General features: G+C 46.4%; 1 protein-coding gene across 6 annotated transcripts in view; it reads left to right on the top strand.

Moving 5' to 3' along the window:
- Positions 1-26,169, top strand: part of TET3 (tet methylcytosine dioxygenase 3) — a 120,888-nt gene that overhangs the window by 52,583 nt on the left and 42,136 nt on the right. The window contains exon 1 of one of the 6 annotated variants that reach the window (XM_028741118.2): positions 12,921-13,282. The exons of 4 other annotated variants lie outside the window; for them this stretch is intronic. In XM_028741118.2, coding sequence (XP_028596951.2) covers positions 13,256-13,282 — 27 coding nt within the window. In that variant the 5' untranslated portion in view covers positions 12,921-13,255. One more of the 6 variants, XM_028741121.2, reaches the window with a different exon arrangement.

The raw sequence follows: 26,169 nt of genomic DNA on the forward strand, positions 1-26,169 counted from the left end.
TAAATGTGCAGTTAATTGATGTTTTTAATTTTTTGTGTTATTAACTGCCTTTGTGGACTATGCAAACCATTATTCTGAATAATGCTTTGGATAGGATAGGAGGCACAGGGAATGAGTTTATGGAACCAAGTGGGCTGTGGCTCAAAAAAGTTTGAGAACCACTGATTTAGAGCATTTTTACTTTGCTCTTCAAGAATTGTTTGATCCAAGTTTGGAGGCTCTTCTGTTCTTTTGGGGGGTGTCTGTACTCAGAATTATTGTCATTCAAAGGCCCCCATTACTACTTTTGTTTAATTCTCTCCCTGCCCCCCCCCCATTACTGCTAACCTGGTATAGCCACACTTCCAAGTGTTTGCGTACCCAGAGGAAGAATTGATGGTTTGTTTTAAGCCATTCATTCCCTTCCCCGAGTAAGTGTTGGAAACATGAGTTCAGAAGCTAAGAGTGCTTCTGCTAGGGGAGACAGCTGGTCTAGATGTAAGGAAGAGGACTGACTCCAAGTCTTTTCATTCCCTTGGAACTTGCTCCATCAAGTTCTGACTCAAACAGCTGCTCCAAGGAGCTTGGAAAGCCACAGGGTTTGCCCTGCCAGCTGGCTCCCCCCTGGACAGACTTGCTTCTGCTGTGCGCTGTGTGGATACTATGATGGGGAGTTCAAATTACGGTTTGGGCACCAGCATGAATGGCTGTGTTCTTGAAGACACTTCCTTTCCCTGGCAGCCCTTTTCTCTGACCTCGTGGTTTCACTTTGTCACCGGGAGGTTTGTGCGCATGATGCAATTTACAGTAAGACACATCGGGAACTTCCTTACTGAGCTGAAATAGGGGTCCATCTATCCACCTGAGTATCATTTGGCTCCAAGCTACTTTCCAAGTTTGTGGCAGAGGGGCTTTCTTGTTGGAAAATTAGGGGCCTTGCATGGAGACCACCAAAGATGTTTTGCATGAGCATGCTTAGTTGTGGGACTCAGCTATTGAGCCCCACCAGTGGAAGCGTACACAGGGACTTCCGCTAGCGCAACAGGACTTCCCTCCACCACCTCCTGCAAACTGGCTCTGGGGAGAGAACCCCAGGAGAAGCATGCAGGATGAGAAGATGGGAGATGATTCTGTTAGGCAAGCAGAAATGACAGGCAGAGCAATCTGCTTAGCAGATTAGACTGAATTCCTCCTAACCTCTGTAGACTGTTGTTCTTGAGGTTGGGCTGGCTTTGTGGGCAGCCTCAACACTGGTGTTAGCAGATTAGAAGAGCCTTGCTGGCTATTAGCAAAGGTCCGTCTAGTCAAGCACCCAGGAGCAGGGGGTGAAGGCAACATCCATTTACCAGCATTGCTCTCCAGGGAATAAAAGACCTGCTGCTTCCACTTCTTGAGTCGTGTGTGATAGACCTCCTCTCCCAAGAATTTGTCTGATCCCTTTTGTAAAAGGGAGGCAATGGTGGCCACCAACCTAGATGGCTTTAAAGAATGGTTAGACAAATTCATAAAGGAGAGGGCTATTGATGGCTACTAGCCAGGATGGCTTTGCTCTGCCTCTGCAGATGGAGGCAGCCATGCTTCTGAATACCAGTTGCTGGAAGCCACAGGAGGGGAGAATGCTTTTGTGTTCAAATCCTGCTTGTGAGTTTCCCACCGGTGTTAGAAACTAAAATATATAAGCTAGTCACCAAATGGCACCTTAAACCTAGGTTCCAGTTCTCACAATGAAATGTCGGGGTGCCTTTTTTTACAATGAAAACTATTATTATTATATTCATTCCATTTCCATACCGCTTTAAATTTTAAAGAAAAATCTTAATGTTCTTTACAATGCATTAAAACACCAAATGAAACAACCCAGAATAAAATAAATTCTGCAAGCTTCAAGGAAAATATTTCAGATCCTTCTCCAAGTGACATTTTGCTTTCCCCATATTTATTTACCTACTTATTTTATATAGCTCCCCCATAGCAGAACTAGTCTAGGAGGCCAGTGTGGCATAGTGTTTAGTGTCTTGGACCAGGATCTGGGAGATCAGGGTTCAAATCCCCACTCAGTCATGAAGCTCACTGAGTGGCCCTGGGCCAGTCACAGCCTCTTAACCTACCTCACTGGGTTGTTGTAGGGATTAACTGAGGAGGGGGTTGAACCATGTACTCCTTGGAGAAACAGGTGGGATATACATGTAATAAATAAGCTGTGGCTCACTAGTTTAAGAAAGCCGACAGGGCTTGCCAGATGGAGAAGTCAGCCACCAGCCTGGCATCCAGAGAGCTCCACGTGGTTGCAGTTGACCCACGCCAGGAACACAACCCACCTGGTGTTTCGTTTGACTACTGGGAGAACAGGATGCTGGTCTAGATGGACCATTGGCTTGAACCAACCGACTCCTCTTATGTTTTAAGCCATCTAAGCCAGGGGTGATTCCCACATTTTTCAGTTCTGTAAATTAATTATGTAATCATAGAATCGCAGATTTGGAAGGGGCCTCAAGAGTCACCTTGTCTGTTGTTGTTGTTTAGTCGTGTCCGACTCTTCGTGACCCCATGGACCAGAGCACGCCAGGCACTCCTGTCTTCCACCGCCTCCCGCAGTTTGGTCAGGCTCATGTTTGTAGCTTCGAGAACACTATCCAACCATCTCATCCTCTGTCGTCCCCTTCTCCTTGTGCCCTCCATCTTTCCCAACATCAGGGTCTTTTCCAGGGAGTCTTCTCTTCTCATGAGGTGGCCAAAGTATTGGAGCCTCAACTTCATGATCTGTCCTTCCAGTGGATGCGTTTGATCTTCTTGCAGTCCGTGGGACTCTCAAGAGTCTTCTCCAGCACCATAATTCAAAAGCATCAATTCTTCGGCGATCAGCCTTCTTTATGGTCCAGCTCTCACTTCCATACATCACTACTGGGAAAACCATGGCTTTAACTATATGGACCTTTGTTGGTAAGGTGATGTCTCTACTTTTTAAGATGTTGTCTAGATTTGTCATCGCCTTTCTCCCAAGGAGCAGGCGTCTTTTAATTTCGTGACTGCTGTCACCATCTGCAGTGATCATGGAGCCCAAGAAAATAAAATCTCTCACTGACTCCATTTCTTCCCCTTCTATTTGCCAGGAGGTGATGGGACCAGTGGCCATGATCTTCGTTTTTTTTGATGTTGAGCTTCAGACCATATTTTGCGCTCTCCTCTTTTACCCTCATTAAAAGGTTCTTTAATTCCTCCTCACTTTCTGCCATCAAGGTTGTGTCATCTGCATATCTGAGGTTGTTGATATTTCTTCCGGCGATTTTAATTCCAGCTTGGGATTCATCCAGCCCAGCCTTTCACATGATGAATTCTGCATATAAGTTAAATAAGCAGGGGGACAATATACAGCCTTGTCGTACTCCTTTCCCAATTTTGAACCAATCAGTTGTTCCATATCCAGTTCTAACTGTAGCTTCTTGTCCCACATAGAGATTTCTCAGGAGACAGATGAGGTGATCAGGCACTCCCATTTCTTTAAGAATTTGCCATAGTTTGCTGTGGTCGACACAGTCAAAGGCTTTTGCGTAGTCAATGAAGCAGAAGTAGATGTCTTTCTGGAACTCTCTAGCTTTCTCCATAATCCAGCGCATGTTTGCAATTTGGTCTCTGGTTCCTCTGCCCATTCGAAATCCAGCTTGCACTTCTGAGAGTTCTCAGTCCACATACTGCTTAAGCCTGCCTTGTAGAATTTTAAGCATAACCTTGCTAGCGTGTGAAATGAGTGCAATTGTGCGGTAGTTGGAGCATTCTTTGGCACTTCCCTTCTTTGGGATTGGGATGTAGACTGATCTTCTCCAATACTCTGGCCACTGCTGAGTTTTCCAAATTTGCTGGCATATTGAGTGTAGCACCTTAACAGCATCATCTTTTAAAATTTTAAATAATTCAGCTGGAATATCATCACTTCCACTGGCCTTGTTATTAGCGATGCTTTCTAAGGCCCATTTGACTTCACTTTCCAGGATGTCTGGCTCAAGGTCAGCAACCACACTACCTGGGGTATACGAGACATCAATTTCTTTCTGGTATAGTTCCTCTGTGTATTCTTGCCACCTCTTCTTGATGTCTTCTGCTTCTGTTAGGTCCTTTCCACTTTTGTCTTTTATTATGGAAATCTTTGTACAAAATGTTCCTTTCATATCTCCAATTTTCTTGAACAGATCTCTGGTTTTTCCCATTCTATTGTTTTCCTCTATTTCTTTGCATTGCTCGTTTAAGAAGGCCTTCTTGTCTCTCCTTGCTATTTTTTTGGAAATCTGCATTCAATTTCCTGTATCTTTCACTATCTCCCTCGCATTTAGCTTGCCTTCTCTCCCCCGCTATTTGTAAGGCCTCGTTGGACAGCCACTTTGCTTTCTTGCATTTCCTTTTCATTGGGATGGTTTTAGTTGCTGCCTCTTGTATAATGTTACGAGCCTCCATCCATAGTTCTTCAGGCACTCTGTCCACCAAATCTAAATCCTTAAACCTGTTCCTCACTTCCACTGTGTATTCATAAGGGATTTGACTTAGATTGTATCTTACCGGCCCAGTGGTTTTTCCTACTTTCTTCAGTTTAAGCTTGAATTTTGCTATAAGAAGCTGATGATCTGAGCCACAGTCAGCTCCAGGTCTTGTTTTTGCTGGCTGTATAGAGCTTCTCCATCTTTGGCTGCAGAGAATATAATCAATCTGATTTCGATGCTGCCCATCTGGTGATGTCCATGTGTAGAGTCGTCTCTTGTGTTGTTGGAAAAGAGTGTTTGTGATGACCAGCTTGTTCTCTTGACAGAACTCTATTAGCCTTTGCCCTGCTTTGTTTTGAATTCCAGGCCAAACTTACCAGTTGTTCCTTTTATCTCTTGCCTCCCTACTTTAGCATTCCAATCCCCTATTATGAGCAGAACATCCTTCTTTGGTGTCACTTCTATAAGGTCTTGTAAGTCTTCATAGAATTGGTCAATTTCAGTTTCTTCAGCACCAGTAGTTGGTGCATAAACTTGGATTACTGTGATGTTAAAAGGTCTGCCTTGGATTCGTATCGAGATCATTCTATCATTTTTGAGATTGCATCCCAGTACAGCTTTCACCACTCTTTTGTTGACTATGAGGGCCACTCCATTTCTTATATGGGTTTCTTGTCCACAGTAGTAGATATGATAGTCATCCGAACTGAATTCGCCCATTCCCGTCCATTTCTGACCTTTTTGCATTCCCACCACATATGATAAAATGCACCGTCTTTTTCTTTATGTCTCCAACAAGTTTTTGATCCTGTCTTATACATTTTAGCCACTTTCTCTGGTGTAATGTACCATCTATACATCATTTTCATATAATTCTCTTTCAATAAAATAGTCTGTAAATTTTAAATTCAGCTTCCCCATCCTTTCCCAGTCTTCAAATTGTATTTTATGATCTTGAGCCCACTTTATTTGTGCTGACTTTACCATCTCATCCAATGTTTCCCCATATAGCAGGAGATTATACCTCTTTTTAAGTAATTTTGTATCACTCTCGATAATTTCTTTTTGAAAGTTTGAAACTATGTAACCAAAACCTCTCTTTGAACTGTTCATTCAGCTTTCTATGATGTAGCCAACTTTGCAAAAAGACTTTCAATTCTTCATACTCTTTTAGTTTCAACCCTTCCCCCCCCCCATCAATAATTCTCTAAATGTCACCCAGCTGCCTCTCCTGTTGAGTGGTTTTAATGCTAATGCCTCCACTGGCAGAAGCCACCATGGGGTTTGGCTTCTTATTATATGGTTATGAAAGCCTTTGCGTTTTTTTATCTTTCCCATACCATAAATATGAATGCCAACCAGATCTATTATTGTGCTCTTCCAAGTCCAGTATTTCATCTTTCTCCAATTTAATCCAGTCCCGAATCCATGTAATACATGCTGCTTCATAGTACAGTTTAAAGTCTGGGAGGGAAAAGCCTCCTCTGTCTTTTATATCTATAAGTATTTTATATTTTATTCTAGACTTTTTCCCTTTCCAGACAAACTTAGAAATATCTTTTTGCCGGTTTCTGAAGCAGACAAGATTACTTATTATCGGTATTGACTGAAATAAAAATAACATCTTTGGTAGTGCATTCATCTTTATCACTGCTATCCTTCCCATCAGGGAAAGGTCCATTCTGTTCCAAAACTCCACATCTTTCTTGATCTCATTCCAAACTTTCTCTTGTGTTGCTGCAATCTAAAGATATTGGAACTGATGACCAAGTGAGATGTGACACTAGAGTGGTTTGTGAAACACTCAGATGAAACAACACACAATACAAATGGCACAGTTATTTAAAATATATATTATTCATCGAACCCAGCATATTCACAGTAAAAATTCTCCAACATCTCAACAGTGACATAAAGGAAAACCAAGGGACATTTATGTATCCATTTCCCCCTAAAGGTCTGGGTAAAAACATGTGACTTGACACCGGAAGATTGTCAGTGAAGGAGACAAACAACACCTCCAGAGGATGAGAGCTCCACAATTGGAATGCCACCACATTGCCACACAATGGACAATGCCTATTTACAAAACCACAAGAATCGTTTCCTCCATAGATCTCAAGGCTTTGAACTCTCCAGGGAGAGGATAGGACAAGATGGAAAGAACAAGCACAAATCCTTCCATTTTAATACACAGAGTGTATTATAAATATATGAAGAGCCGTGGAGGAGCTTGTATCAGTGTTCTCCTGTCAGGGACCGGCAGGAGTGGGCACCAGGGGATTGGGGGCTGGAGTCTGACTCGGGAGAGGGTGCCAGTGACTTGTGGAGGAAAGAGTTGGAGGGAGGGGATACTTCAGAGCTGGAGGTTGAGCATGGAATGGGTTGGAGGAAGAGGCAGGTCAGGCAAGAGTCAAGCCAGGTGCTTCCCCAACCTCTCCTGCACCACTTTCTCCCGGAATCAGGAGGGGACTGAAAAGGGATGAGCAGAGGAATTTTTCACATAGGCGCAGTCTGTGGCTGCATGTGCGCAGCCCATCTGGGGAAGGTATATAAGCTGGTGGAAGGGTGGTGGTCCCCTGTTGCTGGAAGAAGAGGCGAGGGGGGCCAGCTGCTGTGCTTACCTTCCCAGGGGCGTGATCCGTAGTGCATTTCATCTCAGTGGGCTTGAGCAGTTCTTCAGGCACTGAACAAGTGGCCTTGAAACAATTGCTGCTTACTTGTGAGTAAGCGTGTCTTTAGGGCTATTAGTGTCCGTGCATCCAGCGGCAGGGCAGGGTGTGGCTACACGCCAAGATGCGGCGTCTCCTGGCGGTGTAGGTGGAAGCTGGCGGGGAAGGGAAGGCGGACTTCTGGAGGTGGCATGGTGGGAGAAGCTGGCGGTGGGCACTGCCTTTGTCTCCTTGTGACAGGAAGAAGAGGCCAAGCGGTGGCAGCTCTTTCAATCAAATGCTGCTGAGCTAAACCAGGCACGGCGATTGAGTGGCAGAGTCGCTGCCGCTCGGCCTCTTCCTCCCTTCGCCATCGCTGGGAGTCTTGGTTTTGCAGCGTGGGGTGCGGGCTGGATTTATGACCCAGGTGGGCCTGATTTGGCCCACAGGCCTTAGTTTGCCGACCCCTAGTGTTGACCTAGGAATAGTAGCCTAGATGCTAGATTGGTGTGCATAGATAGGCATCCAGAGCTGTAGAAGCAACTGTGCTATCTTTGACAATCAAGAGTTCACTATCTGCCATGTGCATTCCTTTGGCTGTGAAGTGCCTAAGACTCCCCCCTCCACCACATCACTCCAAAAAAGCAGTTCGGAAGGCACTTTTGAGTGGAGAAAGAACAAGAGGGAGCAGACTTAGCAGCCCCTCCTTTCTACCGTTCTTTTTCTTCCAATTAAGGATGCATTTTCACTACAAAATAAAATAAAATTGGAAGACTGACATGCACTCATGCACCATCTATATGCTTTGGCCCTGAACCTATGCCCTTTCCATTACAGATAGTCTCTTCTTGCTATGGTATATATAGGAAACACCATTTTAAAGAGGGATTTCTCCTTTACGCACAAAGAAAAAGCCAGAGAAATCGTGCAACGTAAGAAATCATGCCATCGAATTTGGCTTTTCTTGCCATAGAATTTGAGCAGCAGGCATGCAGAAACTTAAGAGAGAGAGAGAGAGAGAGAGAGAGAGAGCATACACATGCAAGCGCCACACCATCCTGCCCTGGGTCAAGGAGGAAACCAAGATTAGATTAGGCTCCTGTCCTGCAGACGTGCAGGCAGGCCTTGCAGCGGGTCATGTGGGAAGAGCACTGACTCATGCCCAGCATCATGAAACTTCCAGTATTCTCTGGGTTTCACTGGAGCACATCTGTTGCCCAAGAGAAGATGCCCAGCATGTGAACTGGGCATAGCAGGGACTGCACTCTTTGGGGCCTGGGGCTCTGGCCAGTTGCTTGTGCTGCTTTGAGTTTCCCAGACTTTTTTTGGAAAGCATATGGAGCAGATTAACCACAGGCGTCTGAAAACGTTCTCCCTGTGCTATGGTGACAAGCAAAGGGGACACGAAGCCCTATGCTTTTATACTCTGTTTGCAGTTACTCTTCCTCAGGTATCTTCAGAACATTGCCCTCCTTCCATTTGCACAGTTCTGAGGTTGCATTCTTGCTGGACAGTTCGTGAACTTGCAAGCCTCCTGTGGTGAGAGCATGGCGGGGCCAGCGAAGCAAATTGAACAGTTCAAGGAGTGTGTCCATCTTAGAAACAGGATTGCTGCTCATGGCCTTCTTTCCACCTTCCATGAACAATGTGAAAAACCATGGGCGAAGAAAGCTAACACAAAGGAGTTCAGTGGAACACACCGCAGAGCTCAGGCTGGGGAAGTCATGGCACTGATAAATTCTTATCAGCATCATATTTGATTAGTGTTGGATACAAATTGTCCAGCAAGAGCCATCAGGGCACCTGAGGCAGATCCCAAAATGGTGCCCCCTTCCCTGCTTCTACACGAGGAATAAAGGGGGGGGGGGAGAGAAAGATTGACACTGGGATCTGCTGCCCCTGTGGGATCCTGCCACTAAGGCAGATGCCTCACTTTTCTGTGGCAGGAGGAGCCAGCTACTGGAGCTGTGCCATGCTTGGCTCCATGCTTCTCCCCTGCACTTTTTGGTCATTGAGGGGCCCCCAGCCCCTATTCCAATAATATTCGGAGTGGTGGCCAAAAGGGCTCAGCCCCCCAGAGCTGGTGCCCCTGTGTGTGGCTAGTTCTTTTTACATAGCTTCTGTTTCTGGGAAAGATCCTGTTGGGTTCCCCCCGTCCCAGTGGTTAAACCCACAGCCCTTGGTTTGCCTCCCATCTACAGTCCTCATAGTGGCTTATTTTTCATTTGCCTCTTGAGTCTCTTGCTTGTTGCTTGTCTGAGTGTAATATCAAAACCGGCTGGTGCAGTCCCAGCCCACTATAATGTTTAATTTCCCTTTGTTTTCTTTTGGGGAGTTGGCAGGTATGCTGTTTGGCTCTTTAAAGACTCAGAACCTGCTGAGGCAGCTCCAAAGTCTCTCCCTCTCCCTCCCTCCCTCCCTCTCCCTCTCTCTCTCTCTGTGTGTGTGTGATTCAGTATTTGCATGTGCCCTTAAAAAAGTAAAATAAATAAATAAGTGAGCTATTAACAGACTTAGTTCAGCCTCAGAGCTGTGGTTCCAAGGTTGCTCCTGATTAGAGCCATGTGGTGAAGGAGGGGATTGTTTCAAGGCCACATAGCCAAGCCCTTTCGCTCACTACCATAGCCAAGTCCTTCCAGAGTTCTCAAGACGGGTTTGTCTGCAAATGTAGGAAACAGCTCTTAAAATACCTTTTAGCAACACTGACACTTCGGAAGAAGACCAGAAATATTTATTCAGAGGATTGTAGAAGTTTTTTTTGGGGGGGGGGAAATGGAGCTCCGGAATTGGAGCATGTACACACACACCTCATTTTTGTCTTTCTTAGGCAGGTTTTGCCTGTCTTGTGTTCTTTCAAGCCAACTATGAAATGGGAGTGGGCCTCCTGCTTGGCTTTTAAATCAGGGCAGGGATAATCAGTAAATGTTGTTGTTTAGTCGTTTAGTCGTGTCCGACTCTTCGTGACCCCTTGGACCAGAGCACGCCAGGCACCTCTGTCCTCCACTACCTCCCGCAGTTTGGTCAAACTCATGCTGGGAACCTCGAAAACATTATCCAACCATCTCGTCCTCTGTCGCCCCCTTCTCCTTGTGCCCTCCATCTTTCCCAGCATCAGTGTCTTCTCCAGGGAGTCTTCTCTTCTCATGAGGTGGCCAAAGTACTGGAGCCTCAGCTTCACGATCTGTCCTTCCAGTGAGCACTCAGGGCTGATTTCCTTAAGAATGGATGCGTTTGATCTTCTTGCAGTCCATGGGACTCTCAAGAGTCTTCTCCAGCACCATAATTCAAAAGCATAAATTCTTCGGCGATCAGCCTTCTTTTTTTTTATATATAAATATTTTTTATTGCGTTTCTTTCCATAGGTTCACAAGTTCAAAAATACAAGAGTAAAAAACAAGAAACAAATTATAAAGATATAAGAAAATAAAAAAGAATAGATATGTGTCAAATCATCTTTCCATAATTTATCACTGTCAGTTGGACCTCCTCACATCTTCCAGGCCTTGCGTTCTATGCAATAACAGTGTCAGCAATTTGTTACCTTATTTCGCAACTTACTGTAACTTTCAATTATTATGTTTCCAAATTCAGAATGTTATAACCCAGTTTTAGTACCTTTAAAATAAACATAATATATTTGTTTCACATTTGTCTCCTCTTTTTTTCTTTGTTATCACTTACTTTACCATTTACTTAATCAAATTGCGAAAGCATAACATTTCCTAATCGTGCACATTCTTAACATTCATACAGTTTATAATGTTTTTGCAAATAGTCTTTAAATTTTTTCCAGTCCTCCTCTATTATTTCCTCGTCCAGATCTCGGATTCTGCCAGTCATTTCAGCCAGTTCCATATAGTCCATCAACTGCGTCTGCCATTCCTCCAGTGTGGGTAAATCTTGTGTCTTCCAGTGCTTTGCGATGAGAATTCTTGCTGCTGTAGTTGCATACATAAACAAGGTTCTATCTTTTTTTGACACCTTCCGGTCCACCATGCCCAGAAGGAAGGCCTCCGGTTTCTTGGGAAAGGTATATCTAAATACCTTTTTTAGTTCATTATAAATCATTTCCCAGAAGGCCTTCACTTTTGGGCAGGTCCACCAGAGGTGAAAGAATGGACTTCTGCCTCTTGACATTTCCAACATTTATTATCAGACAGGTGATATATCTTAGCTAACTTGACTGGGGTCATGTACCACCGGTATACCATTTTCATAATGTTTTCTTTCAGGGCACTACATGCCGTGAACTTCATTCCGGTGTTCCATAACCTTTCCCAGCCTTCTTTATCAGCTCTCACTTCCATACATCACTACTGGGAAAACCATGGCTTTAACTATACATTATTTAATCAGTAAATAAGTGAATGCTATTACATGATAAATACAGCACATGGAACAATGATTTTAGCTTGGTTGTGTATGTATGTGCTTGTGGTTCTCCTTGGTATGTGAACTAGGGTGTCAGAAGAACGTCTCTAATTTTATCTGTCAAAAGCTGAAGGATTGGCCTCTGAATAATTGGGTTTGTGCACCTCATTAATTAATTAATTGACTGGGGGTTTGAAATGGTTAAGTTACTTCACATAGAATCATGTAGTTGGAAGGGATCTTGAGGGTCCTCTAGTCTAACCCTGCAATGCAGGAATCTCAACTAAAGCACCCAACCTCTGCTCAAAATCCTCCAAGGAGAGTCCAACACCACCTCCATTCCATGGTCGAACAGCTCTTACTGTCATAAAGTTCTTCCTGATGTTTAATTGGAATCTCTTTTCTAGTAATGAGCTGAAACGTCATATAATGGACCGACCATTAGGTCCAGTTGTGGCCGACTCTGGGGTTGCGGCGCTCATCTCGCTTTACTGGCCGAGGGAGCCGGCGTACAGCTTCCAGGTCATGTGGCCAGCATGACTAAGCCACTTCTGGCGAACCAGAGCAGCACACAGAAACACCGTTTACCTTCCCGCTGGAGCGGTACCTATTTATCTACTTGCACTTTGACGTGCTTTTGAACTGCTAGGTTGGCAGGAGCTGGGAACGAGCAACGGGAGCTCACCCCTTTGCGGGGATTCGAATCGCCGACCTTCTGATTGGCAAGTCCTAGGCTCTGTGGTTTAACCCACAGCGCCACCCACGTCCCAAAACGTCATATAGTTGTTGTCTATTAGAACCATATGGATATGTGACATTTATTCTTGCCCTTCAAGATGGGGGATTCAGAATGTGCTGTGAAATGGTTAAAGAGATATTCCCAGTCTGAGCCCTATATTGTATGAGACACCTTACAGTTAATAATAGAGGTGATACTTTCCTCCTAACGGAGTACGAACATAACGTAGAACAAGATTTGTGTGCTCAAAAGCTTCCCTTACTAGAGTGTTATAAGGTAAGTAGCCTTTGATGGGTAACAACTTGACGCTTTGATGCAACGAAAACTTTGATTGGCTTCTAATTGGCTGCAACGGGAAAACGTGTCACTCCCATAGCGTGATGACTAACGCTTCCCCCTTGCTGTCCTTAAACTTTGCGCTTCCCACCAGCAGCGAGGAACTGAGCCTAGAGTCGTGTGACCCAGGACCGCATGCCCCATGAAACGGGGTTGGTGATGTGACCATGTGATGTAGAGAAGGAGCAATGTCTCTGCAGTACTGGGGACTTCTGGATCGCGTCAGAGGGATCATTTACGAAAGAGAGACCGGGGATGGGAGGCAGGTTCTCCGCTGCGCTTACCTTGGAAGGGATTTCGTTAGGATGAGACGATGCTCTGACGTCAGACTTGTAGTACTTGGATGGGGGGGGGGAGGGAGCTGCAATTGGCCACAGCCATGTTTCCACGCTTCTGTTGCAGCGAGCGCAACTGGTTCCTTTTAACAGAACGGTCAGGAGGGTCATCTGAGGTAGTTTTGTAGATGTCTGCAGTAGGAAAACACAGCACTTGCAAGACGCAGTGCTTTGAAGAGTGGGCGACTTCTTGTGCATACGTCAAGTTTGTGGAATTAGATTTTATTCTTTTAAAAAACACATATTTTCAAAAGACCTTTTGGAAAGGTGAAGGCCTTCCTCCTCCAAGCCTGCTGGGGTGTGGCTTCCCCCACCCCTTCCAGGGGGGAAAAGTCTCTTCCTGTCTCCTGCAGCAATCCAGTCCTCTCTGACTCTATGCAGCACTGCAGCCATCCTGGGGATGTACGTGCAATGTGCAGGAGGGATAATGGCCCCCACAGCTGTTCGGAGAGGGGAGGGGGAGGTCTGTGTAGGCTGAATAACTAGATCACTGTTACCTCCTCTGCAATCGGTCTTCAGTTGTGGCATATCTCATTTTCCTCGGGATTCCTCCATGCTTTGCTTTTCTTCTCCTTCGCCGTATTTGGTTCTCTCTTGGCGAATTCTGGAAATGTAAGTGCTTCCTTGTGCTGTTTTCCCCTCTTCTCCCCCTCTCCTCTCTTGCCTGCAGTTTTCCAAGATGTCTGTCTGTCTCCTTCTTTGTGTTCGCTGGAGAAGCAATTGACTGGTTTGTTCTTTGCACAGAGCACTTAGCCAAAGGCAGCTTTTTCTGCACACAGGCTGGGCTGCCCTCCTGTAAGCCGAGTTCACAAATCTGGTGTGTAAGGCAGCAAACACACATGTCATTTTTAACAAACAGGATTTGCAGCACTGTAGCTAAAGCGGAGGAGAAAATTGGGGCACCATTAGGGGAGGCTGAGTGCGTTTTGGAAGCCCTGTGAAACGCGAACCTCTGTCAACATTTTGCTTGCTGTTTCTGAATCATGGCAGTGCCGCTGTGCAGAAGGGGTTGAGGCACGAAGATCTGCAGAGAGAGCCCAGAGAGTGAATTGTGCCGAGTGTGTAGGGAGGCAGATGCAGTTCGTGGTGTGGAGGTTACTCTGTCATTTTGGTTTATTGCTTTTTTCGCACCTTGCAGCTTTGCAGTGGAGTTTTCCCATAATTGCATCAAACCACAAATGGCTGCTAACTTTTTGAAGTTGGATTTGAAACCTTTGCCAAAATCCTTGAGGTCATTTTCCCTTTAATGTTGGGAGTGCTTTAAATTTTTTTGTTTTAAATTCCAAAAGAATGTAAGCCTTTTGTGTTGGGGGTGGGGTGGGAAATATGTGACCCCCCTCCCCGCTTTCATTTTCCTCTTGTATTGCTATTCCCTCCCCCCAAGCCACGGTGAGGTGTGGTGGGGAAAATGTTTTGTTATAAAGCATTAGGATGACTTTTGTATTTGGGGTGCTGCTTCCTCCAGGAACATTTAAGCAAGGGAGTGCATGCCACATAAATGATCCTTGCTCTGGGACCATCATGTCCTCCAGGGGATCTTTGTTTGCCGAGGAGGAGAGGAAACCAAAGGGTTTGTTCGGATCATGGAGTTTTTGCAAGGGAGCTGGGTGGGAGGGGGATGAATGCACAAAAGGCTCTGGCAGACCCTGCTGCTACTGCTGTGCTGGGAAAGAACAAAGGAATGGATTGGAAAACACAGGAATGGGTTAACAAAAATGGGCAAATTTAATCTGCAAAAAATTAAATCAGCAGCTTTCCATAAAAGCTGGTGTATTTATCTAGCATTTCAGAAGTTGGCCAGCCTAAGTTAGATTGTTGTGATTTCAGGATAAGGTAAGCTTGTCCCAGCTTGTTGCCAAGACTGGACTCAAATTTGCTGCTTCTTTTTTTAACATGGGCTGCAAGCAGAATTGGGGATGCATTTTATTTCTGCTCCTCCTGCTTCTTGAGGGAGGATGTTGGAAGATTCAGGACAGCTGAAAAAAAAAAAAACTTCTTCATGCAGCACAGAGTTAAACTGTAGAATGGACTCCCATAGGAGGCAGTGATGGCCGCCAATCTAGATGGCTTTAAAAGAGGATTGGACAAATTCATGGAGGAGGAGAGGGCTATTGATAGCTACTAGCCGTTGTGGTTACACTCTGCCTCCACAATCAGAGGCGTATGCTTTTAAATACCAGTTGCTGGAAACCATAGGAGGGGAGGGGGCTCTTGCACTCGGTGCTGCTTGTGGGTTTCCCACATCTGGTTGGCCACTGTGAGAACAGGATGCTGGACTAGATGGGCCATTGGTCTGATCCAACAGTCTCTTCATGTGTTCTTTAATCAGGTACACTGCCACTGAACAATGTCTCTTCCCCTGAACACTTTGGAGGTGTAGACACACGTGCTCCCACTCCCAACACCTCATATAAGCACTGGGCAATGGGCTTTGTGGGGTGGTAAATGCTTCCCTCTGTGAGAGAGTCTTCCTGGACCCACTTAAAGAAGCGGTTATTAAACTGCTTCTTAAAAAAAACCATCTTTGGACCTGGCCATTATGGCCAATTATCACCCAGTCTCAAATCTTCCATTCTTGGGCAAGGTGGGTGGTCACTTGAACAACTCCAGGCACATCTGGAGGATGCAGACCATTTGGACCCCTTCCAGTCAGGGTTCGGGCCTCATCATGGGACTGAAACTGCCTTGCTTGCACTGGTTGATGATCTCCAGCGGGCTAGGGACAGAGGTAAAAGCTGTTTCTTAGTTCTGCTGGATCTCTCACTAGCAGCTTTTGATACCATTGACCGTGGTATCCTTCTGGATTGTCTAGGGGGGTTGGGAGCTGGGGGTGCTGTTATGCTGTGGTTCTGCTCCTTCCTCCTGGCTCATGTCCAGAAAGTGGTGTTGGGACCCCTGGGCACTCATTTGTGGGGTGCCTTAGGGCTCTGTCCACTCCCCCATACTTTTAAACATCTATATGAAGCTGCTGGGAGAAATCATCAGGGGGTTTGGGCTAGGTGTTCACCTATATGTGGAGGGTACCCAGCTCTACCTCTCCTTTAAATTGGAACCAGTGCAGGCGGTGAATGTCCTGCGTGAGTGTCTGGAGGTGGTTGGAGGATGGGTGGTGGCTAATGGATTGAGGTTGAATCCCGACAAGACAGAAATACTATTTTGGGGGACAGAGGGTGGGTGGGTGTGGAGGACTCCCTGGTCCTGAATGGGGTAACTGTGCTCCTGAAGGACCAGGTGCACAGTCTGGGAGTCATTTTGGACTCACAGCTGTCCATGGAGGCACAGGTTTATTCTCTGTCCAGGGCAGCTGTCTACTAGCTCCATCTGGTATGCAGGCCGAGACCCTACCTGCCTGCGCACTGTCTCGCCAGAGTGGTGCATGCTCTGATTATCTCCCACTTGGGCTACTGCAGTTCACTCTACGTGGGACTGCCTTTGAAGGTGACCCAGAAACTACAACTGATCCAGAATGTGGCAGCTAGACTGGTGACTGGGAGCAGCTGCCGAGACCATATAACACCGGTCCTGAAAGACCTACATTGACTCCCAGCATGTTTCCGGCCACAATTCAAAGTGTTGGTGCTGACCTTTGAAGCCCTAAAAACACAGTATACCTGAAGGAGTGTCTCCACCCCCATTGTTCAGTCCGGACTCTGAGATCCAGCTCTGAGGGCCTACTGGCAGTTCCCTCACTGTGATTATGTGAAGTTACAGGGAGCCAGGCAGAGGGCCTTCTTGGTAGTGGTGCCCACCCTGTGGTATGCCCTCACATCAGATGTCAAAGAGATGAGTAATTATATAACCTTCAAAAGACATCTGAAGGCAGCCCTACAGTGGTGTTGCCAGTTGCTCTCTCTTCCTCCCTGTGGTGGGAGGTGTGGTGGTGAGGATTGTGCTGAGAGAGAGAGAGATGGTGGCTGTTGTTGTCTGGGCCACAGGGAGAAAGTGAGTAGCCAGTGAACAGCAGCCATAGTGAATGGTGTGCCCCTTGCTGGGTTTGGGCCCTGGCGGGTGCTGCCTAATGCTACCAGTTGCTGGCAGGTTTGTTCCTGGAATAGTTCACCTACATGAACACCCCCATGACTTTTCTCGGAAGTCTTTGACACATAATAATAGTAATCATATTTGGCACAGTTATTTGTCTCTGCAACCCACTGAAACCTTTAAAAAGTCCATGTAGCTGTAACCAATGGGCATTCTTTCCCTTCCTTGATCTCCTATCCCTTCCTTTGTCAAGTTTTAAATATATGTTCTGCAAGGTTAGGACCTGTTTTCTTTGCACAGTAACTTTGATGGTGTGGTATAAATAAAGTTGATCCCAAATAGCATTTTGGGTTCACAGGGTGGGAGAGAGGTTGGATTTGTACCTCATAAGAAGAGCCTGCTGGATGAAGCCCATCTAGTCCAGCATCCTGTTCTCACAGTGGCCAACCAGATGCCTGCGAGAAACCCATGAGCAGGATTTGAGCACAAGAGCACTCTTCCCTCCTGCGGTTCCCAGCAACCGGAATTCAGAAGCACTGCTGCCTCCAGCTGTGGAGGTAGAGCATCGCCAACATTGCTAATAGCTATTAATAGCCCTCCATCAATTTGTCCAGTGCTCTTTAAAAGCCATCTAAATCATTGGCCATCACTGCCTCTTGTGGGAATGAGTTCCATAGTTTAACCATGTGCTTACTACTCCCAAAACCACATATCCTCATTCTTCTCTTGTCCCCTGGATAATCTTCTCTCAGCTCTCCTCCCTTCATGCCCCAAAGGCCAACTCATAGCCCACCTTTTAAATCTGGCACCTACATGAATTGCTGAGGCAGCACAGTCAGGCAAACAAGCAAGCAAGCAAACAAACAAACAAACAAACAAACAAACAAACAATACTAGGTAGTTATATATTCTATTCCATTAATAAGTTTTTATATACCACCCTTCACCCAAACTGGTCACAGAGTGGTTTACAAAAACAAACATAATAAATGGAAACATTAAAACATTCTCATAAAATATAGAAGTAGCATAGTTAGAAACACCATAAAAATTACTTGACCCCACCAGCCACTGAAAGGCTGGTGAAAAATATGGGGTTTTGATCTGGTGTCTGAAAGAATACAAAGCTACACACCTCTGTGGCGAGGTCACTCCACCACCAAAAAGGCTGTCCCAGAGATGCCTACGCCACATACTTTTTTTTTATCTCGGAAACACCAGGAGAGTCTCTCCCACTGATCTCAAAACATGGTTTGTGTGATAGGGGAGAAGATTTTCTCTCAGATGCTTCTTCCCCAGGCTTAATCCAGGCTTTAAATGGCAACACAAGCACCTTGAATTGGGCCTGCTTGGCTTGGGAACTGAAGGAATCAAGCAAAACTAGGAATGGCAGGGAAAAAAGTTGTGGGCTGGACAGTTTGTTGCTGGTTGACTGGCCAAATCCAAAGAGTGCTCACTAATGGTTCCTTGTCATCCTGGAAAGAAGCGACAAGTGGGGTGCCACAAAGTTCTGCTCTGAGCCCATTGTTGTTCAACGTCTTTATGAACAACTTGGGTTGTATTGTGGGGGTGATCATCATATTTGCAATTGACACCAAACTAGGATGAGTAGCTAATGCTGCAGAAGACAGAATCAAGATTCAAGATGACTTTAACAGATTGGAGAACTGGGCCAAAACTAACAAAATGAATTTCAGTAGGGGCAAATGTTGGGTTCTACACTTAGACAGGAGGAACCAGCTGCACAGATATAAGATGGGGGACACCTGGCTTGCCAGTAGTTCATGTGAAAAGGATCTAGAGGTCTTAGTAGACCACACACTTAACTTGAGTCAACTGTGTGATTCAGCGGCAGAAAAAAAGCTAGCACTATTCTAGGCTGCATCAACAGAAGTCTAATGTCCAGATCAAGGAAAGTAATAGTAGCACTGTATTCTGCCTTGGTTAGACCACACCTGGAATACTGTGTCCAGTTCTGGGCACCACAATTTAAGAAGGATATTGACAAGCTGGAAGGTGTGCAGGGGATGTTGACCAAGATGATCAAGGGTCTGGAAACCAAGTCTTATGATGAAGAATGGTATGTTTAGCCTGGAAAAAAGGAGACCGAGAGGAGATATGAGAGCCTTCTTCAAATATCTCAAGGGCTGTCACATGGAAGATGGAGCAAGCTTGTTTTATCCAATGGCATCAAGCTACAAGAAAGGAGATTCTGACTAAATATTAGGAAGGACTTTCTGACAGAGCTGTTCAACAGTGGAACAGACTCCCTCAGGAGGTTGTGGACTCTCCTTCTTTGGAGGTTTTTAAGCAGAGGTTGGGTGGCCATCTGTCATGGATGCTTTTGTTGAAATTCCTGCATTCCAGGGAGTGGGACTAGATGACCATTTATATCCTTTCCAATTCTATAATTCTATGATTCTTTGAATCACGAATATAGAGGCAAACCTTTCCTACATCTACACAGGCTCATTTCAGACATAGATCAGGCAACTTAACTTGATTCACTGTGATAAAGGAAATGATAAACTATGGCTTGTGTTGGGCTGGTGAACCAGAATCAGAAACCAGTGTTTGAATTACGCTCACACTGTGGTTTGGTGTGGTGTCTGAATTGCAAAAAGCAGTCATGGGACTGCTAAACAGAAGAGAGCAGACAATAATATATTCTATAGTAGATGATACCTAATACCGTAATTTTCGCTCCAAAACACGCACTTTTTTGCTCCTAGAAAGTAAGGGAAAATGCCTGTGCGTGTTAAGGAGCGAATGCACTCGACTGGATCCATGGCTGCCGTCAGTCAAGCAAACAGCCAGGAGGAGGGGGAGGAGCCGAGGAGGGAGGGAGGGAAGGAGAGCCATGGCAGCAAAGCGGGCAGCAGCCGCTTACACGCGAGGAGGGACAGACGGGAGCCATAGGGAGCCGGAAAAGCGCCGCGTAGCCAGCAACAGCTGCTGCAGCCTCAGCTACCAACGCTCTCTAAACGGAGCAATGAGGCTGCAGAGGGACGGCAGGGCACAGGAGGGCTCTGAGCCACGAGCGCAGTGAAAACCAGTAAAAAAGTTTTTAAAAAGGCTGCTGGGGACAGGAGGGCACGGGATGAGGGAGAGAGGGAAATTACGATTCTCCCAGCGTCTCAGCTGATCCGCTGAGCAGGACTTGGGTTGCAGGGGATTCGCCATTAGCTGCGTAAAGCAGCAAAGAGGGAGAGAAGGAGCAAAGTGGGAGAGGAAATGAGCTGCTTACACTGCTGTAAGTGGCTGCTGTCTGGTTGGCTCCTTTAAAGCAACAGTGCTCTTTCCCTCCCCCCTCCCCTCTCAGCTCGCCGAAAAGCTCCTTTTCCACACACCCCACTCGAGCTCCTTCTCCCCTTAAATCCCTCTCCTGCATCATTAGCCACATCCTTCTCTACACACCCCACGCGTGTTCCTTCTCCCCTTAAATCCCTCTCCTGCATCATTAGCCACATCCTTCTCTACACACCCCATGCATGTTCCTTCTCCCCTTAAATCCCTCTCCTGCATCATTAGCCACATCCTTCTCTACACACCCCACGCGTGTTCCTTCTCCCCTTAAATCCCTCTCCTGCATCATTAGCCACATCCTTCTCTACACACCCCACGCATGCTCCTTGTCCCTTGAATGCTTTTCCTTCCCTCCCTACTTAAAACGTGGTTACAAAGCACGGATCCACATGGATCCTCAGGATTTTTGCACTGGGTCACCCCAGGTTCACCATCAGATCACATAAAATGTCCATGGCTACAGCCTGCACCAAAAAAATCACGCACCCACTGTTTCATGGGGCTGCAATGGCGCAAAAACGTGGTTACAAAGCATGGATCCACATGGATCCACAGGATTTTTGCATTGGGCTACCCCAAACTCACCGTCAGATCACGTTTGTGGCCACAGCATGAACCACAAAAATCATACATCCACTGTTTTGTTTAGAATATTTTTTTCTTGCTTTCCTCCTCTAAAAACTACGTGCGTGTTATGGTCAGGTGCGTGTTATAGAGCGAAAAATACGGTATATCACGTTCAAGGCACTGAACATACATTATCATGTTGTGAAAACAGTGGTGTGAGGTAGAGATCTGTATTACTAGTCCTAGATTGCAGATGGTCAGGGCTCCACAGTATTTGATGGTGGGAGCCAAGCCACAAACTGCAGCTATCAGGATGCTGCTTTTCCACTGCCCCGTCTTTGTATCTCTGCTCAGTGTCAGCCACTATGCTACCTCAGTTCTCTGACAGCTGAGATTTTCAACCTTTTTGAGTCCATGGGTCCCTTGACCAACTGCATTCTTTCTATGGCACTCCTGTGGGGCTCAGGAGGCCAGTTAGGTCACCTCTTGCCTGCAGAGTGGGCAGCCTCTCACCCCTTTTCGAACACCCTCCCTTGTGGAGTGTTCCCTCAGCCTCCTCTCCTTGGCAGTCCTCCAGGCAGCCACTGCTGCCACCCTGGTCTCTGAGCTGCCCCCCCCCCCCGCCCCAAAGAGAGGTGCCTCTTCACACTGCCCCTCAGAGGCCTGGGAAGCACCCCCTGGCGAGCCCCAGAGGCACCATTCGCCTGGGGAGCTTGTAGCCAGGGCTGCTGCAACAGACAGCTGTGCAAGCCTTTGGGAGGCAGAGATGCGGGAGAGCATCAGAGGAGGGAGGGAAGGAAAGGGGGACAGAGGCCAGTGTTGCCCACGGCACCCCAGACTATCATTCAAGACACCCCACGGTGCCACAGCACACTGGTTGAAAACCCCTGCCTTACAGCATCCTTCACCAACCTGGGGGCCTGAAGATCTTTTGGACTACAACTTCCATCAATCCCAGCATCATATGGCCTTGGTGGCTGGGGCTGATGGGAGCTGTAGTCCAAATTGTTGAAGGCTGCCCCACAACCTTAATTTTTGAACTGGGAATTAATCTACTAAGAGGAGTGAAACAAAGGGAGCATTTCTCTCCCAAAAAGTTTGTTCATTTGAGGAGCTGCTGAAGTTAACTGATGCCTTCTCTTTCTTTCCTGGTTACACACACAAAATACCATTCCTCTTTTGTTGCCCTTTGTTGACTACTTTAGTTTCATGAATACCTTCTGGTGAGAGATTTTGTCAAAAGACTTTTAGAAAGTCTAAACCTGCCTTATCAACTGAAACAGCCTTAGTTGCAAGGACATTGAAAGCCATGATAAACTTGATTAAAATTGTCAAAGGAAGGGAGAGGAGCCCAGGAATTTTACTCCTGAAATGTTTTAGGTTGGCTTTTTGGAACCTGAAATAGTTTTCCAGCACTTGATAGCTTCTCTGCAGCATAATCTTAACTTGGAAAATATTCAGTGGTTTTGCTTGTAGTTGTTTCATTTTCTTTTTTTGGGGGAAATTATGCCTGTGCTTTGAAGTGATGGCTTTGAAGAGGGGCGCGCCGCCTCTGGGTCCTACCAGCAAGTTTCTTTCTAATGAAATGGCTTTCAGATGTTTCTTGGCAATGTGTTCAGTGGACATAATAGACTGCTTGTATGACTGGTGCTGGAGTATTATAGTATGAAATTCAAAGGAGGAGCCATGGCCCTTCCTAACCTCCAGGGCACTTGATCAATTGTGAATTTCCCCCACATGGTTTTTGCAGGAGAAACAAAAAGCAACTCATGGATCAGTCCAGCTTTTAGGATTCTGAAATAGGCTTTACTTAGGAAACTGCCTTGGTCGTCCGGATGATTATTTTCTTCTTGGCTCAGAAACAAAACTGGTGACCAAGTACACCTTCAAGGTCTCTGAAGAGCTCAGCTGGTAGAGCATGAGGCTCTTAATGCATAGGCAAGGGACAGTGGAGGAATGCTAAGCTACGAAGGGTCAAAGCCGCTGAAGCTGACTTTCCCATTATTTTCAATTCCACAGCATTAAAAGGTAAAGGTACCCCTGCCCGTACGGGCCAGTCTTGACAGACTCTAGGGTTGTGCGTTCATCTCACTCTATAGGCCGGGAGCCAGCGCTGTCCACAGACACTTCTGGGTCACGTGGCCAGCGTGACGAAGCTGCTCTGGCGAGCCAGCGCAGCACACGGAAACGCCGTTTACCTTCCCGCTAGTAAGCGGTCCCTATTTATCTACTTGCACCCAGGGGTGCTTTCGAACTGCTAGGTTGGCAGGCGCTGGGACCGAGCAGCGGGAGCGCACCCCACCGCGGGGATTCGAACCACCGACCTGACGATCGGCAAGTCCTAGGCGCTGAGGTTTTACCCACAGCGCCACCCGCGTCCACAGCATTAGGCCTCATCAATAGGTTGGGAGCAGGCTCTAATTGGCTGCAATATAACCTAGCAGGGAAGCAGCCTATAACATTTCCTAGGTTAGAGACATATGTGGGGTTTGCAGGACAGGCACAGCCAGTGTTGTGGTCAACCAGAAGTAGCCACAACCCCCCCTTCCTGCCTGTGCACAAGCTACCCCAGTAAACACTGGCAGCCCTGCTTGTTTCAGGAATGCTGAGCAGCCTTTGCGAGAGGAGGGTTGAACAGCTGCTGTATCCTTGACCGACTTGGACGGAGCCCAGGCAGCTTCCAGACCTGCCTTATCTGCTCTCTGAGCAGGGCTGCGCTTCACATTGGCAAGAGCTCACACAGAGAGGGTGTGCGTGTGCAGGGTGTGTGTGTGCATGCACACCTGTGAGTGGGTTTATGTGCAGGGTAGCAAAAGACTGGTTTACAAGACAACCACAGGCAGCTTCTCCAAGAAGAGGCTTGTTGGAGCTTGCCCACTCCACTGGCTTGTCAGTGCAGAGCACAAGTCGCTTAACAGGCTTCTGGCCTACAGTGGCGACAGCAGCAGCAGCACAGGAGAGTGAAATAACAGTGGGAAATCTTGCAATCTTTGGAGAGCTTTCCCATACTGAGTTAGAACTCCCAGACGGAGGATTTTTCAGGTCCTGGGCACACAGTTTCAGCACTCTGATACGTAACTCTCTTCTGTGGCTGCCTAGAAGTTACTGGGCCCAAGTTAATGTGTTAATGTTGGCTTAATGAGAGCCAGTGTGGTGCAACAGCTAGAGTGTTGGGCTATGACCTGGGAGACCAGGGTTCAAATCCCCACTGGGCCGTGAAGCTCACTGGGTGACCTTAGGCAGTCACTGTCTCTCAGCCTAATCTACCTCTCAGGGCTGTGAGGATGAAATGGGGAGGAGGAGAACTATGTATGCCACTTTGAGCTCCTTGGAAGAAATGGTGGTATAAAAATGTAATATATAATATGAACTTACAAATCCTGAATGATTTGGGACCCAAGTACTTGATGGAGTGCCTCTTCCCATACTGACCAGTCCAGTAATGGGAACAGCCATGACTCATTGGTAGAGCATGTGCTTTGCATGCAGAAGACACCAAGTTCAATCTCTGGGTTCTCCAGATAGGAAACATTCCCTGCCTGGGATCTTGGAGAGCCACTTCCAATCAGTGCAGACAAGACTGAGCTTGCTGGGCCAATGGTTGTGTTCGGTATAAGGCAGCTTCCTATGTTCCTAAGGCTCTCACTTCAGCAGAGGGGCCCTTTGGTATTCTGGACCCACAAGTGTTGTGCTTTGACCACTGCTTTTAACTGTGTTTTTTTTCTTAATTTACTGTTGTATTGTGTTGGAAACTGCTTTGGAGCTACATTGTGGGGGAAAGTGGTTTATAAACATTATAGCTAAAATAAATAATAGGCAGGAATTTGGGAGGCGAATGGAGGGAGATAGTGATATAAAGATAGTAATAAATAAAATTATTGGTAAAGGAAGTTTCCTATCACTTCCCCTCCAGCAGCTCCCATGCCCCATTTCAAATTGTTCAACCCCACAACTCTTCAGAGAAGGCTTAGAATCATAGAATCTTCAAGTTTGAAGGGACCCAAGGGTCACCTAGTCTAACCCCCTGCAATGCAGGAATCTTAGCTAAAGCATCCATGACAGATGGCCATCTAACCTCTGTTTGAAAACCTCCAAGGACGGAGAGCCAACCACCTCTCGTGGGAGTCTGTTCCACTGCTGAACAGCTCTTACTGCCAGAAGGTTTTTCCGAATGTTTAGTCGGAATCACCTTTCTTGCAACTTGAAGCCATTGCCTCGAGTCCTCCCCTCCAGAGCAGGAGAAAACAAGCATGCTCCCTCTTCCATGTGACAGCCCTTAAGATATTTGAAGATGTCTATCGTATCTCCTCTCAGTCTCCTATTTTCTAGGCTAAACATACCCAGCTCCTTCAAGCACTCCTCATAAGGCTTAGTTTCCAGACCCTTGATTATCTCGGTTGCCCTCCTCTGCACACCTTCCAGCTTGTCAACATCTTATTAAATTGTGGTGCCCAGGATTGGACACAGTATTCCAGGTGTGGTCTGACTAAGGCAGAATAGAGTGGTACTTTTACTTCCCGTGATCTGGACACTAGACTTCTGTTGATGCAGCCTAGAATAGCATTAGCTTTTTTTGCTGCTGCATCACACTGTTGACTCGTGTTATGCGTGTGATCCACCAGGGTAACAATGTATTATTATTTTTAACCTCTCTTGCAAGCCTGAGCTCATTCTGAGCTTTAGCCAGCCTGACTTCCCCCCTGCAACTGTTGGCTACTCATGTATACTCCTCCCTTGTGATTTCCCTTTTCTTCCATTTCTTATACATGCCCTTCTTAACTCCCAGCTCATCTGTAAGCTCCTTATGCAGCCACACCAGTTTCCTTAGATGTCTCCCACTTTTCTTTCTTGTTGATATAATCTGCATTTGGGGCTTCTCCTTTTAGAAACTCCCATCTTTCTTGGACTTCCTTCTCATTGAGTGTTTCTGACCATGGGATCACACCCAGTAGCTCCTTTAGCTTTTTGAAATTTGCCTTCTTAAAGTACAGAGTGCATGTCCGACTACACTCAGTTTTCCCTTGCCTCTGTTTCCTGAAACCCAGGAGAACATGATCTCTCCTCCCAAGTTTCTCAGCACTTCCACTTCATCTGTTAGTTCCTCCCTACTGGTGCTGTGGTTTAAACCACTGAGCCTCTTGGGCTTGCTGAACGGAAGGTTGATGGTTTGAATCTGCATGAGAGCTCTCTTATTGCTCTGTCCCAGCTTCTGCCAACCTAGCAGCTCAAAAACACACCAGTGCAAGTAGATAAATAGGTACCGCCGCGGCAAGAAGGTAAATGGCATTTCCATACGCTCAGTATGGCTTGGTGGTCTATAGCAGACACACACAGTAAGGTCACTGTTGTTTCTCTCTTCTACAATTTTTACCCATTTACTCTCAATCTGCTTTTCATGCTCCAGGTCATGGATTTCTTCAGAAGTGTACACATCC

The sequence above is a fragment of the Podarcis muralis genome, chromosome 7 (assembly GCF_964188315.1).
Source record: "Podarcis muralis chromosome 7, rPodMur119.hap1.1, whole genome shotgun sequence".
Lineage (NCBI taxonomy): Eukaryota > Metazoa > Chordata > Lepidosauria > Squamata > Lacertidae > Podarcis > Podarcis muralis.